At 38.4% G+C, this 15,707-nt stretch overlaps 1 protein-coding gene across 4 annotated transcripts in view; it reads left to right on the top strand.

The window, feature by feature from the left end:
• LOC126162157 ((E3-independent) E2 ubiquitin-conjugating enzyme UBE2O) overlaps positions 1–15,707 on the top strand; it is a 227,908-nt gene that overhangs the window by 41,990 nt on the left and 170,211 nt on the right. For all 4 annotated transcript variants that reach the window (XM_049918460.1, XM_049918459.1, XM_049918463.1 and 1 more), the window contains exons 3-4: positions 5,489–5,647; positions 15,410–15,681. In XM_049918460.1, coding sequence (XP_049774417.1) covers positions 5,489–5,647; positions 15,410–15,681 — 431 coding nt within the window. The remainder of the gene's footprint in view (positions 1–5,488; positions 5,648–15,409; positions 15,682–15,707) is intronic.

Genomic DNA, 15,707 nt, shown 5'->3' with positions numbered 1-15,707 from the left:
GACTGACACTGAAAGAAAATGTAGAAAGACCAAATGCACAATAAAAAACCTGGAAGTGTATTGGACTACAACAGATACATGAAAGGAGTGGATCGGGCAGACCAATATTAGAGTTATTACCCTATATACAGAAAAACTATAAAAAGGCTAAAAAAGGTTTGCATGTAACTCTGTAATTGCACATGATTTAATGCATTCTGTACATGTCGATATTTCAGTGCAGGACACAAGTGTCTCCGATTTCACGATTGTGTATTGAAAGTGTCTGATTTGTGGATAAAAGACCATGTACCTGCTTCTGAGCAAAACTTGGAGGTTGCTACTACATTGCATATGACTCATCATGATCCAGTTGACAGATTTTCCAGACAACAAAGCAACACCAACTAATACTTGTTTCCAAAACGAATAAACGAAAATGAAGAAACTACCGTGTATGTGCCAGAAACAAAAGAACAACAACAAACTTAGTGTATAAGTATTGTGGAGTTGCATTACATCTCGTAGACTGTTTTACTGCATATCATATGAAGGAGAAATATTAAGTACCAAGGACAGTGCAAATAAATATATGAAACAAACAAATTTTGTATTTATTTACGTATGTATATCTTCGAAATTTCATGAAAGTAGTAGAACAGGATTGAGAAACCGATGAGATTAATAAAACTTAACAATTTATAATCTCCCAATAATGTCAAGGACAGCCGGCGACAAGCCGAGTAATCTGAATTAGTGCTGCCGACGCCAAGCGAATAAATTTGTACGAGACGTGCAGATGGCAAAGTGTTTATACTTTTTCATTCTTTTGGAATTCAAACAGTGACAAATCCCACCATACTGCATCACCATGGAGCCCAAATAAATGAGAGCAGTCTGTTTAATAGAATTCTTAACTATAATTTAACAAAATATCTGAACAAAGCCGTGAATAAACAGCTTACAAGAGAATGTTTTCAGTTTCAGCAATAGAGGTAAATTGCCTCTCTTCTCGCATCTCATTAGTTTCGTGAAAGTATCATTCTACTCACTACGCAAAACTTACACATTGCCAATATATGAGCAGTACAGAAAGTCCACTGTGTCTGCCACTGACCCTGATCTGCGGTTGGGAAATAGATGGTGGCTGAGAGTGCATAATCTGTTGATGTAGAAAACTGTTTGATTATTGTTGCACAAACAATCCATCTCAATTAGTATACCATTTGTGATGTGGGAAGGTTTTATCTTTGAATAAATCATTCTTTGAGTAAAGACTACATGAAACATAGTATTTTATAGCAGTAAAAGATATTGGCAGAGTTAAAAAAATCTTTTGTATCCATGGGATTGTAACAGTTGGTGATACATCTGTGTACTAGTGTAACACTATCTTGTGGCGTGAAATTACCACCTATTTCAGAGTGAAGGATGCGTGTAGTCATGAAAAAGTCATTCACGTGCATCTAGTAATGCCATATGAGAATAGTGGGAATCTCTGAACCTTTCTAAAAGTGTACCATGCTATACACAGACATTGCCACATCCAGAAGCATCCTTGTAATAGATGTTTAAAAGAAGATGAAGGCTGTTGGGTTCGTGTAAATCAAAGTACGGCTACTGTCATTTTTAAAGCTGAACCACGACTTGTCAAGAAAGAGAATGAGCTGCTTTTGAGGCTGTTTCAGTTCGCCTGTCCATTTCAAACATTTGCTCATGCAACAGATAGTGAGTGGTAGACATTTCAGTCCTCATCTCATATACACCACAAACTTGTGGGTAGAATTTGTTACTAGTATGTGATCAGTTTAGCATGATCTTAGTCTTATTATTTTTCCCTCACAGAGCAAGGTGACACACAGGCAAGACAGTAGTTCAGATCCCCATCTGGCCATCCAGATTTAGATTTCCTGTAGTTTTCCATGGTTACATAAATCAAATTCCAGGATGATTCCCTTGGCAAGGAGAAGTTCAGTTCCCTTCCCTATTCTGAAAATATGTTCTGTATCTAACAACCTTATTGTCGACAGGATTTTAATTCATAATTTTTTTTCCTTTTCCAGTTGTCCTTCATCACAGTGAATGTGATGATGATGATTTCCCAACACATTTGAACACCATAGTTATTAGCAGTGCCCGTATGTCTCACGGTATGATCTCCCACTCTCAGATATGCAATTTTGTGGTGTATACAGATGAGAAAAGTTGATTGCAGCATTAGAAAGTTGCACAAGATGATTTGGTGAAGCACTACTATAACAACAGGCTCAAATTTATTGTCATTTTTTCCTGAGTTAATGCTGCTTTTGATAAGCTTTCTTCTTTTATCCACATCTTGAACTTTGTTTTGGTTTGGGTAATGACACTGAAATATTTAATTAGAATGAAAGTTGTAAGCACTTTACTGCAAAGATGGCTTCTGTACTTGCGATTAATGCAGATACATGAAGAAATATTTGCAGTAATAATTAATGGTTTGGGAAATAAAACCTGGATGTACACAATAAAAACACTCTATGATTATGTAAAATAAGGGAAAGGCAATCAAAAGAGCAAGAGATTGAAAGCTAGTGTTAACTGTTCTCTAATATGTGTTTCTGTGTGCTGTGCACCAGTCACCTGTAGGTAAGTGGTTGCCTTTCTCTTGTTTTATTTTTCTGTCCAGGAATTTCCATTATTGTAACTCTGTGGTTAAATTTTAAAGGACATTGATAGTATTACAGTAGAATTTTCATTTACTTATTTTGCACTACAAAATGGCACAACACACACCTCCAATACAGCAGATACATTGTTAATGTTGGTTTCGGCTGGAGATTTTGATATACTTTTCGTCATGGTTTTCCACCCGTGTATCCTATTTCACTTGACTGTCTTATAGAGGGTGTTCCAGTAGGAATGGTCAGTACCTAGGGATATGACTGGAACAATGACTTAAAGCAAGAAATTTTAGTAAACATGGATCTTAAGGGCATACCTTAAGAGCTATGACCGTTTGTTCCTCTTTGCTGCTATGAAACACGTCCCTCTTACTGAACAACTGCTCAGAGCTCGTAAGGTATGCGTTTTAGAACCTATCTTTACTAGACTATTTTGCTTCAAATTACCATTCCTGTTGTATCCCTGCATTTTGAATACTACTCCTGTGACAACCTGCATAGCTTAATCTGCAGTTTAATGATGTAAGAGAAAGAGAGGTAGCCAGACCTGGTTTGAATCCTTATTAACAGCCAATATTTTGGTACAGTGGCCAGCATGAGTGATGATTTTTAGGCTTTTTGTGCAACTTGGTGCAGGGTGTCAACGACCCGGGACAACCGGGAAATCCGGGAAAAACCCGGGAATTTTTCAGAATTCCGGGAATTTTTCATTGTTTTAGCTTTCAGTTAAATTTTTGTAATTTTGACTGCAGAATTGATTCTCTAGCAAAGAATGTTATTGTATCCTGCTACTGGAGAATGATACTGCAGCAAGAAAATATAAACGAGAGGGAAAAAAATAAAACTTTAGTGGCAAAGGAAATGTGCAATTTACAACAACAAAACACCGTGCACACACAAGCTTCTGCAAATAGCAAAAATATGTCAAAGGCCGTAGGGCGTAGACTGTAATTCTTCGTAACAATAAACTGCTTGCTATGAGCATGACGTAACAACTGTTCACATTAGGTTCGTTTAACCAATTGCCAGCGGTCTGTTGCGCATGCGCATTTGACTCGCGCATAAGAAGTACCTTCTCCCGCTTCCCGCTACTTGAAGTTTGGCTGTATTGGTAGTAGCAGCAAGCAGCCAGATGCAAACGAGAAAAAAATTTCTCCCGCGCCCTAGCTGCCAGATTCACTCTTGTACAGACTTGTAGTGGGGAGGGGGTTAACCTCCACGTGACCGTGTTTACGTTAAGTGATTTTGCTGCTTCTCTTCGTGTACAGCTCCCACATCAAATGAAAACAAAACGGATATCAGGTGAATTAAAATACATTCACATAATTACGGAGGGCAAAAATATATTATTAATTTCAGTTTTCTGATTTTATTTTATTTCCAAGTTTGTAGCAGTCAAACATTAATCGCCTTGCAGAAGAGTGAAGTTAATTTTGCAAGTTTGCTAAAGAAATTTGGCTTTATTAATCTTTCCGCTGAGGCAGTCATTTTATTTGAAACGAAGTGTTTCATTCTACAGTATTGCCTAGTTCCAACTGTTCGCTAAATTTCAAGTGCACGTTATCATCTTCTGCCATACATGGCATTATGCAATAATAAAGAACCAAAAATGAGATCGCAGGGTACTGGTACTCCAAGAAAATTTACATCCCAAAAACCACGCTGAAAAGCTTAATATCAGATGGGACCTACTTCATTGTGAATCTGGAAAAAGCCAATTTGCACTCAAGCCAAATTATGCATTTTAGTATAGTTTACGAAATTCCGATGCTCTTTGGAGTACCCTCTGATGACCTGTTTCTTTTATGGTGTAATGTAAGCTCTGTTAGTGCTTTATACACACGAACATGCGGGCTTCCTACACCAATACAGTTGCACATGCACAATAATGCCTGTTTTTCTGGCGCTCTCTGGCAACTGGTAAATTGAACCTATTTCTAACAGTCTCTGGATAGTATTGCGAACGGTGGTTAGAAAAGCATTACTTTCAAAGTAAATTTCTGAATTATGTTACGTGTGAGAAAGTGGGATGGATATCTAAATCACAGAGCGTTCGTAACTGAACAGTTTGAGGACCAGCCACTTACAAGAATTTCGAGCTGAGACATTTATGTCAGAATTTTAAATTTACTGGCACATTTGTGTGATGTATCTTAAAGTGTAACACATGCAAAAAAAAAAAAAAAAAAAAATAAATAAATATATAAATATATAAAATCAATATTACATGTGAAAACTTAGCTTCTGTTGTAGCATGTTAATCGTAGAGACCAAAATTAATGTGTGAAAGCTTAGCTTTTCTTGTAGATATACGGTACTGTGTACATAAATGTAAACCTTTAACTTTTCCTCTTGCGTGTTCGTGCTATGTAACCAGTGATCTTGCTATTGGCTGACTATAACACGTGTCCTATGCTCTGAATAGCTGCTGTCATCGGCGGGCGAGATCTCGTGGTTACCAAAACTTCTCTGCCCCGTCTTTACAGTTCCGAGGGAAAATCTAAGGAAAACCTAATGTCACTTAGCACAGAAAAAGTGTATTTTCGCCCGGGAAAAAGCATATTCTTTAAACGGAATATCTGGGAGAAATTTTTTTTCCTTGTCCCTGTATACACCCTGTTGGTGGCATTCAATTTCCAGTTCAGAAAATATCAGATGCAGTCAAAATACAAAACCATGCACAAAAAGTCTGCAAGACTCAGTCAGATACCACACAAAACTTTCCCCATTAGGTTAGCTGACAACTTTGGCAACAGGAAGGACAGACAGACAGACAGCTTCTGCCCCTGACTTTTTTGTCCTTATAAGATGATTACATCGTTTATTAAGTGATATTTATTGTGTTGTAGGAGTTTGCAGCTGATATTGCTGCCTGTCTTGATTCCTGGGTAGGAGGAATAAAAACTGTGCAATCTAAACTTCAGCTACGCTGTGCTGATGGGTCTCGATGTGTTGTGAATGACATTGATGCGTGTGGTTTAGAAGACTTCAATGAAAAGCGAGATTGTGTAAGTATTGTATATTAATGAAATATGCACTGAAGTTTGTAGAAAGTTATATGAGAATCAGTGAAGTTGAATGTTTCATTTGTGAGAGAAAATAAATTAATAAACCTACTTTGAAATTGATGTGTGTGTTTGTAGTAAATGCTTAGTAGCAAGAGAGCAACAGAGAAAAGTAGCTCCATATTTGTGTCTGTTATATCTTCTTCTTTGTTGTTTATGCTACCTGCATGAAAAGCTTGTGCTGTTTATGAAATGTATTATGCGGTATCGTTTCTTAATGCTTGTTTACTACACAACATTAATTTTGAAATATCTATCCTGTATGTGACCTGCATGTTCAACTGCCACAAAGGGGCCCTGGCTTCAATACTTAATAACATCTGTGAGTTTTACTTCGCTGTAACAGGATCCACTTAGCTTTTTGGAGATAAGTGAGGAACCAGTTTAACGGGGATAAATTTCCTTGTCAGAGTCTTGAACTTTTGTTTGATTTTTCATAGCAAATGAAGAGTAACTGGGCATGTGACATTATCAAATTGTCTAGTATTAGCTCTAATTTTGCAAAAAAAGAAAAGAAAAGGAAAGAAAAGAAAAGTTTCGATTGATTAAAAGTAAGCTGTATAATCAAGGGAAAAAAAATGATGATTTGAGTCCTGTCCAGCATAAATTTTCATTGTCGGCATTCCTTTATACACCTGATTATTCTTCGTATTTGCAGCTGTGAATACATTTCATATATTTCATAATGGCTGTAGTTGTCACAGTGCCTGTTCTTCCGGACATGCATGTATGCCTAAAGGGACATTGCATTGTATTTCTTAATAACACAGGCACTGCATTATAAGCTTGTCCTAGCAGTGTAAATGAAGTGCAAAATGTTCATATCTTAAAGACGTAGATACTTTACACATAAAAGGTGACTTTGCTGTGATACTTTACTGTCATAAAAATTTTATCAGGTTAAGAAGAAAACTTGAGAAAAAGTCAAATGTTTTGTGAAATGATTCGTATAAAAGTAAGAAATAAAATACAATGCAGAAACTTTGACATGCCCATTGAATTACGCTTTCAATCATGTACAGAAATGGAGGTGCCAGTTGAGAATTTAAAGCTCATTGTGTACCGTATTTACTCGAATCTAAGCCGCACTTTTTTTCCAGTTTTCGTAATCCAAAAAACCGCCTGCGGCTTAGAATCGAGTGCAAAGCAAGCGGAAGTTATGAAAAATGTTGGTACGTGCCGCCACAACTAACTTCTGCCGTCGAATATATGTAGCGCTACGCAGACATGCGTTGTAGGCACAAAGATAAATACTGGCGCCAAAACCTCTGCGTCAGTAAATAAATTTAAAAAAAAAAAAAAAAAAAGTGGAAGACGAGCTTATTTTCTCCGCCGCGAGTTTCGACCACTGCATTTTCATACATTATCCAACGAAGTAAATACAAATTCCGTATTGTTCATTTTCGAATGTAGCACAATTTCAGTGTATTACGAAAATCTGACTGGCAAGACTGTTTGGGATGTTTGTCAATATGGCCAACTCTACGTTCTGAATTTTTTCCTATCTGTGAGAAGGGATGGTTGCTAATAGGAACCTGATGAAATATGAATCACATACAGTATTCTCTTCACCATAAGAATAATACGAATATAAACATTTTGCCATGTATTCTTTCGTGTTTGCTGCTATCTCATTTAAATCCTGTCTGCCTAATAAACTACGAAACTAGAGTGAGACAACAGCAAACGCAGAAGAATATACGTATCGTGTCATGTTTATATTCGTATTATTCTTACAGTCAGAAAGGAAGCACGGCAAGTGACTAGATTTTTAAATCTAAGATGACTCTAATTTCTGTGCAAAATTTGATGTAATAAAGAAGCGGCCGCAAAGATTTTCAAACGGAGAAAAATTTTCGCCTAACTCTCGTTCAGAACATGTTCTATCATACGCAGTCTATTATTTGATTCTTGTTGATCATTATCAAAGAAAGCAGCAGTGCAAGTAACAAAAAATAGCAGTCTCTTGCCATTGTTTCGCTAATGAGACGATTCATCTCTCTCTTTTGTGTGTGTGTTTTTTTTTTTTTTTTTTTTTTTTTTTTTTTTTTTTTTTTTTTTTTTTTTTTTTTTTTTTACGCGGCGGTAGCGCGTACAAAAGCAAGCCATGCCGCGTGCCGCGACAGGCCGTAAACACGCACTATCAGAATGCGACAAACAATGCATGACACAGTGCAGTACTGCATTTTCAGCTTTAAGAGTGACGCAAACACCTATAACAAAGAAAACGGCATTTATCAGATCAAAGCAAAATAAGCAATCGATTCAAACCAGACGAAGCACGTGAAAAAGGAAGGGTGCCCGTATAAATACGGACGGAGCGCCTGACGCATAGCAATGGCTACGTGGTAAAGCTTAACTGCTAAGCTGACGACGCGAACCAAACTACTGTAGCTGTATCGTCATTCATTCGACCTAAATTGTGTCTCATATTACAATGGACCAACTTCGTTTCGATTTGGAGGTGCGGCCTAAAACTTTTCTCTCCCCTTGAATTTCGAGTCTCAAATTTCAGGTGCGGCTTAGATTCGGGAAATTTTTTTTCCTTTATTTCGAGTCTCATTTTTCAGGTGCGGCTTAGATTTGAGTGCGGCTTAGATTCGAGTAAATACGGTAACTTACAGTCTCAGTATTTCAAAGAGTATTAGAGGATATTTTTCTTAAGGATTATGTAGGCTCTGCAGTCTTCAGCTGCACATGATTTCAAGTATCATTTAAAGGAGCATCAAATGTTACTTTAATGTCTTTGATTTCTTGCTGTTAGGCAAATCATTCCATAAAACATTTGATCTCTCTCTCTCTCTCTCTCTCTCTCTCTCCTCCGCTAATGGAGTAGTTTATGAAATATGATTAAAAGATTAAAATAGGCTTTCCAGTTTATAGTTACATTTATATTTACACTTAGATTGTGTCTATCATTTTACAAATACCAATGTAGAAAGTGCATATAATTCTTATGGCAAACAATATTGGACTTCCAGAGGTTTTTGGAGTGCAAACGAGGGACCATAATTTATAGCACAGTTTTCAATCTAATGAAGTTGCAACAGTACTTGGGAGACAAACAGCTGCAAAATGAACGTAATACCTTCTGCATATGGACTAATTTAGAACAACACACAGTGTAAGGACTTCATGAATAATTATGCAATTGTTGATAATATTTTGGAGTTGGGAGCTCACATACACCCGTTACAATGTCAGCTGACTCCAATTGTGGGGTGGAATTATGCATCCACATCCAATTAAACATGATGATAACATTTTGGTTCTGTCAGAATGCTTGATCTTGGCCCGTAATTGAATTTTAATGTCAACCAGAAGTGGAAGCTCCAATTGGTACCTGGTATGTACCAATTTTGAAAAATGCAAATGGCTGTGTTTACTGTTTCTGCTAGAGACAGATGTTCAGTGGTCGAAAATAGCTTGTATGTAGTTTAGTCAAGATCCTTTTTTTCTATCTCTTAAATGTTCATAGGCATGGTAGCTGTTTGTCTAGAAAAGTAATATCTGTGACTGTAAGTATTGTTAATAGATGGGTGATAATTTTTAACATGTGTGCACCTTTGTGCCACATCAGATTATGTGCTTATAAGCAGAAGTTTCTTGTTGTTGTGGTCTTCAGTCCTGAGGCTGGTTTGATGCAGCTCTCCATGCTACTCTATCCTGTGCAAGGTTCATCATCTCCCAGTATCTACTGCAGCCTACATCCTTCTGAATCTGCTTAGTGTATTCATCTCTTGGTCTCCCTCAACGATTTGTACCCTCCACGCTACCCTCCAGTACTAAATTGGTGATCCCTTGATGCCTCAAAACATGTCCTACCAACCGATCCCTTCTTCTAGTCAAGTTGTGCCACGAACTCCTCTTCTCCCCAATTCTATTCAATACCTCCTCATTAGTTATGTGATTTACCCATCTAATCTTCAGCATTCTTCTGTAGCACCACATTTCGAAAGCTTCTATTCTCTTCTTGTCTAAACTATTTATTGTCCACGTTTCACTTCCATACATGGCTACACTCAATGAAAATACTTTCAGAAACGACTTCCTAACACTTAAATCAATACTTGATGTTAACAAATTTCTCTTTTTCAGAAACACTTTTCTTGCCATTGCCAGTCTACATTTTACATCCTCTCTACTTCGAGCATCATCAGTTATTTTGCTCCCCAAATAGCAAAACTCATTTACTACTTTAAGTGTCTCATTTCCTAATCTAATTCCCTCAGCATCACCCGACTTAATTCGACTACATACCATTATCCTCGTTTTGCTTTTGTTGATGTTCAACTTATACCCTCCTTTCAAGACACTGTCCATTCCGTTCAACTGCTCTTCCAAATCCTTTGCTGTTTCTGACAGAACTACAATGTCATCGGCAAACCTCAAAGTTTTTATTTCTTCTCCATGGATTTTAATACCTACTCCGAACTTTTCTTTTGTTTCCTTTACTGCTTGCTCAATATACAGATTGAATAGCATTGGGGAGAGGCTCCAACCCTGTCTCACTCCCTTCACAACCACTGCTTCCCTTTCATGTCCCTCCACTCTTATAACTGCCATCTGCTTTCTGTAAAAATTATAAATAGCCTTTCGCTCCCTGTATTTTACTCCTGCCACCTTCAGAATTTGAGAGAGAGTATTCCAGTAAACATTGTCAAAAGCTTTCTCTAAGTCTACAAATGCTAGAAACGTAGGTTTGCCTTTCCTTAATCTTTCTTCTAAGATAAGTCGTAGGGTCAGTATTGCCTCACGTGTTCCAACATTATTACGAACCCAAACTGATCTTCCCCGAGGTCGGCTTCAACCAGTTTTTCCATTCGTCTGTAAAGAATTCGCGTTAGTATTTTGCATTTGTGACTTATTAAACTGATAGTTGGGTAATTTTCACATCTGTCAACACCTGCTGTCTTTGGGATTGGAATTATTATATTCTTCTTGAAGTCTGAGGGAATTTCGCCTGTCTCATATATCTTGCTCACCAGATGGTAGAGTTTTGTCAGGACTGGCTCTCCCGAGGCTGTTAGTAGTTCTAATGGAATGTTGTCTACTCCCGGGGCCTTGTTTAGACTTAGGTCTTTCAGTGCTCTGTCAAACTCTTCACGCAGTATCATATCTCCCATTTCATCTTCATCTACCTCCTCTTCCATTTCCATAATATTGTCCTCAAGAACGTCGCCCTTGTATAGACCCTCTATATACTCCTTCCACCTTTCTGCTTTCCCTTCTTCGCTTAGAACTGGGTTTCCATCTGAGCTCTTGATATTCATGCAAGTGGTTCTCTTTTCTCCAAAGGTCTCTTTAATTTTCCTGTAGACAGAATCTATCTTACCCCTCGTGAGATAAGCCTCTACATCCTTACATTTGTCCTCTAGCCATCTCTGTTCAGCCATTTTGCACTTCCTGTCAATCTCATTTTTGAGACGTTTGTATTCCTTTTTGCCTGCTACACTTACTGCATTTTTGTATTTTCTCCTTTCATCAATTAAATTCAGTATCTCTTCTGTTACCCAAGGATTTCTACTAGCCCTCGTCTTTTTACCTACTTGATCCTCTGCTGCCTTCACTACTTCATTCCTCAAAGCTACCCATTCTTCTTCTACTGTATTTCTTTCCCCCATTCCTGTCAATTGTTCCCTTATGCTCTCCCTCAAACTCTGTACAACCTCTGGTTTAGTTAGTTTATCCAGGTCCCATCTCCTTAAATTCCCACCTTTTTGCAGTTTCTTCAGTTTTAATCTACAGTTCATAACCAATAGATTGTGGTCAGAGTCCACATCTGCCCATGGAAATGTCTTGCAATTTAAAACCTAGTTCCTAAATCTCTGTCTTACCATTATATAATCTATCTGAAACCTTCTAGTATCTCCAGGGTTCTTCCACGTATACAACCTTCTTTCATGATTCTTGAACCAAGTGTTAGCTATGATTAAGTTATGCTCTGTGCAAAATTCTACCAGGTGGCTGCCTCTTTCATTCCTTAGCCCCAATCCATATTCACCTACTACATTTCCTTCTCTTCCTTTTCCTACTGTCGAATTCCAGTCACCCATGACTATTAAATTTTCGTTTCCCTTCACTACCTGAATAATTTCTTTTATCTCGTCATACATTTCATCAATTTCTTCATCATCTGCAGAGCTAGTTGGCATATAAACTTGTACTACTGTAGTTGGCGTGGGCTTCATGTCTATCTTGGCCACAATAATGCGTTCACTATGCTGTTTGTAGTAGCGTACACGGACTCCTATTTTTTTATTCATTATTAAGCCTACTCCTGCATTACTCCTATTTGACTTTGTTTTTATAACCCTGTATTCACCTGACCAAAAGTCTTGTTCCTCCTGCCACCGAATTTCACTAATTCCCACTATATCTAACTTTAACATATCCATTTCCCTTTTTAAATTTTCTTACCTACCTGCCCGATTAAGGGATCTGACATTCCACGCTCCGATCCGTAGAACACCAGTTTTCTTTTTCCTGATAGCGACGTCCTCCTGAGTAGTCCCCGCCCGGAGATCCGAATGGGGGACTATTTTACCTCCGGAATATTTTACCCAAGAGGACGCCATCATCATTTAATCATACAGTAAAGCTGCATGCCCTCGGGAAAAATTACGGCTGTAGTTTCCCCTTGCTTTCAGCCGTTCGCAGTACCAGCACAGCAAGGCCGTTTTAGTTAATGTTACAAGGCCAGATCAGTCAATCATCCAGACTGTTGCCCCTGCAACTATTGAAAATGCTGCTGCCCCTCTTCAGGAACCTCACGTTTGTCTGGCCTCTCAACAGATACCCCTCCGTTGTGGTTGCACCTACGGTACGGCTATCTGTGTCATTGAGGCACGCAACCCTCCCCACCAACGGCAAGGTCCATAGTTCATGGGGGGGGGGGGGGGGGGGGGAAGTTTTCTGTCACCCCTAATAAAGTATTTTCAGAAATCCTGCTTCACAACAGTTTATGATTTGTTGCCATCCGCCATTTAGATTCCCACCTGCAGTGCCGTGAGCTAGAATAGACATCTTTGCCTGTTGTAAGATGTGACTAAAGGAGTTGTATATTTAGCTAAGGTTTTATGCTGAGAACTCTGCCATTATTAAGACTCTTATACATTTTAGCTCATTTCACAGTCTTTGCCTCTACCTTTTTAGCTTAAATATCACAGAAGTGCGGGCCATTTGGGGAAGGACACCTTACGAGGAGCATAATTTATCCACCATCCATTGTGGTGTTCTACACTTGCTATTAGAGTAGATTTATGTTTGCATTGGAATCCAGCACGCTAACCAACCTGTTGTCGGAAAGAGGGGATTGTCAGGTATCCTTCTGGTTATAGCCCACTCCTGACAATGCAGGGATCACATTGCTGATGCCCGAGATGTAACCTCCCCACATGTGCCAAGGAGTAGGTGTCTGTCTAGTTTGGGGCACCAGGATTCCAGGTAAAGGCTGCTATACCAGGTAGCTCCTGGGGAGAGCCTCTGATCAGAATGGCATCAGGGCGAACATTCGCAGTGAAATGGGTCCAGCTCTCACACACCAGTGGTTGTGCAACACGGATGTCAAAATGGATAGAAAGCAAGATTTTAATGCAGAGGCATACAATCCCACAGTGTTTTCCTCTTTTGCGATGTCATGAGATGAGAGTCGGGTAAGGAGGATGGAAGTGGACAGTTTGCTCAGTTCTTGGTACACTCCAGAACTGATAAAGAATCTTTTGCAACAACATAGTCACTGCTTTTCATTGAAAATCTTGGTTATTGTGTCAGAGAAGTTGCTACATTGTAGATGATATTAAATGGATCTTTGCTGATCAGAACATTGAACAACAACCAATTGAAGCACTTCAAGCATGTGACAACTCATGGATGTACTAGTTACTATCTCCCCTCATAACAGATTCAACAGCATTCAAGTACACCTTCCATTGGGATCTCAAGTTACAAACAGGTCAAGAACTGCGTGCTAACTTAGAATGGTGTGGAGATCATGCTGATCATCACGTCCAGAGAGGACTCAAGAATAATAGGGTGGACAGTGGAAATTTTTACATGGGATAGTTAAGGTTACGGGTTTGTAGGTGTGTTGTTAAAGCCCCCTTTCCCTCCTCCTATGAGATGTTTTTGTTGCCAGAGGTTTGGATACATGTAGTCCCACTGCACTAATGACAGTGCTTGTCAGACATGTGGCAGGACAACGCATGGGGGCAGCCCTTGCAAATAACCCTTCACATGTGTATCCTACACAGAATACCATCCCCCTTGTTCACAGCCATGTTCAGTTGTAAAGAGGGAGAAGAAAATTGTAAAGAGGGAGAAGAAAATCTAGGAATGTGAACCAGTTGACCCCCTTATCAAGATGCCAAGAAAAAGTTTGAATGACACATCCCAATTAATGACAATGCTATAGGTAGTAGTCGGACTGCAAGCATGACCCATGTAGGCCATGTAGATCATGCCATTGTGGAAGAAGAGCTAGGTGCAAGACCTGTTGATACCCCCTCCCCCTCCCCCTGCCTCTCTCCCTAGCACATCCTGTTGCAGTTCCTTTGCAGTCTTATTATGCCCTGTTACAGGCAGAGCCATCTGCGTATTGTAAAAAACCTCTTCCCCCATAATTGTACACTACACACAACTCCTCCTCCTGCAGCCACAATGAGTTTACCAGTGCTATAGTTCTATCCCATGTGCTTGCTGCTTTTCCATCTCTACCTTCACCTGTATATAACAAAAATGAAACAAAAAATCATAAGAAACATCACAGATGATGGCTCTGATACTCGTAAGGAGAAAATGGTGAAAGGTGTGGATGTAAAGCTCATTAGTATAAAATTTCTTCGATTACAAATTTATTAATTTAGTTTGGATAAAAAGTACCAGAATAAAGCTGCTGAAATAGATAAACTTCTGATATTTTTAAACATGGCTGATATTAAAACTTAAAAAAAAGCTGATGTGGTTTGCTTAATTCTGTTGTATATTATGTGCTCTCATACTTTTGGACATCACCTCTAACCAATAGTTTTCATTGTTTAAAAGTTATTAGTTATTTATGTTGTGAATTGAAGAAAGAATTTGATATCCAAGTACTCTTCCTCATTATATTTACTCCATAATGGAATTAGTTGTAAATCATAGATATTTTTTTCAACTAACAGCTGAGTTCATAAAATCAGTACTAGGAATAAGAACAACCTACATAAAGACTCAAAGCTACTTTTGTGCATTAAGGTGTCCATTTTTCAGAAACCTATATTTTAAATTATTTTTGGGCAACTGTAAAAATGTTCAGAAACTAGAAAGAACAGTTTAATGTGGGCCTTTTGGGCGTAGTTGGTTTCACCTAGTCTGTTGATGAAGTTCTTGGAACCAGTTTATGTATACATTTTAGTGTATAAGAAATCATTGTAAATTTGTTCATTTGACACTGCTTGGTTTAGTTGCCTGGGAATTATGCTTCAGTATGCAAATATTTACATACCTATAAAAATAATTGTCTATTTTTAATTGAACATTAATTTTTAATTCAGTTGTCCTTATCTGTGAGGTCCACGTCATTTGAGAACATCCACAGACTGCTCCTCGCTACAGTTCAAAGGAATGAACAAAATGCTTAATCTCACAACATTCAATTATCCAGTGTTATGTAGTATGTTGTTGTACTCCAGTTTAAAGTTCTATCTTGATCATTTGATTTTTCAGGAATGTGAGTTTCCTGGTCACCGTGAAGACTTTTACCCAGGCCAAACTCTGTGGGGACCTCTACATTGTTTAGAAGAAGCTGATTGGGTCCACTGTACAAAAGAAATGAAGGCAATGCGTTCGAAACCTAACAAATTTATCAAAGTAGTGGTTGAAGAAGTTAAAACTGAAAGTGTTGGCGTGCACTGGCAGTGTCGTGCATATTCCCGTGAAGGAGCAGGCAATGACAAGGAGCAGCCTAAATTTTTAGTGCAGGGAGAAGACTTGAAAAGGTTTGTACCCTTTCTGTTCTGTTATT

The sequence above is a fragment of the Schistocerca cancellata genome, chromosome 2 (genome assembly GCF_023864275.1).
Source record: "Schistocerca cancellata isolate TAMUIC-IGC-003103 chromosome 2, iqSchCanc2.1, whole genome shotgun sequence".
Taxonomy (NCBI): domain Eukaryota; kingdom Metazoa; phylum Arthropoda; class Insecta; order Orthoptera; family Acrididae; genus Schistocerca; species Schistocerca cancellata.
The sequence above is the reverse complement of the archived record's forward strand: the minus strand, read 5'-3'. Positions and strand labels throughout refer to the sequence as shown.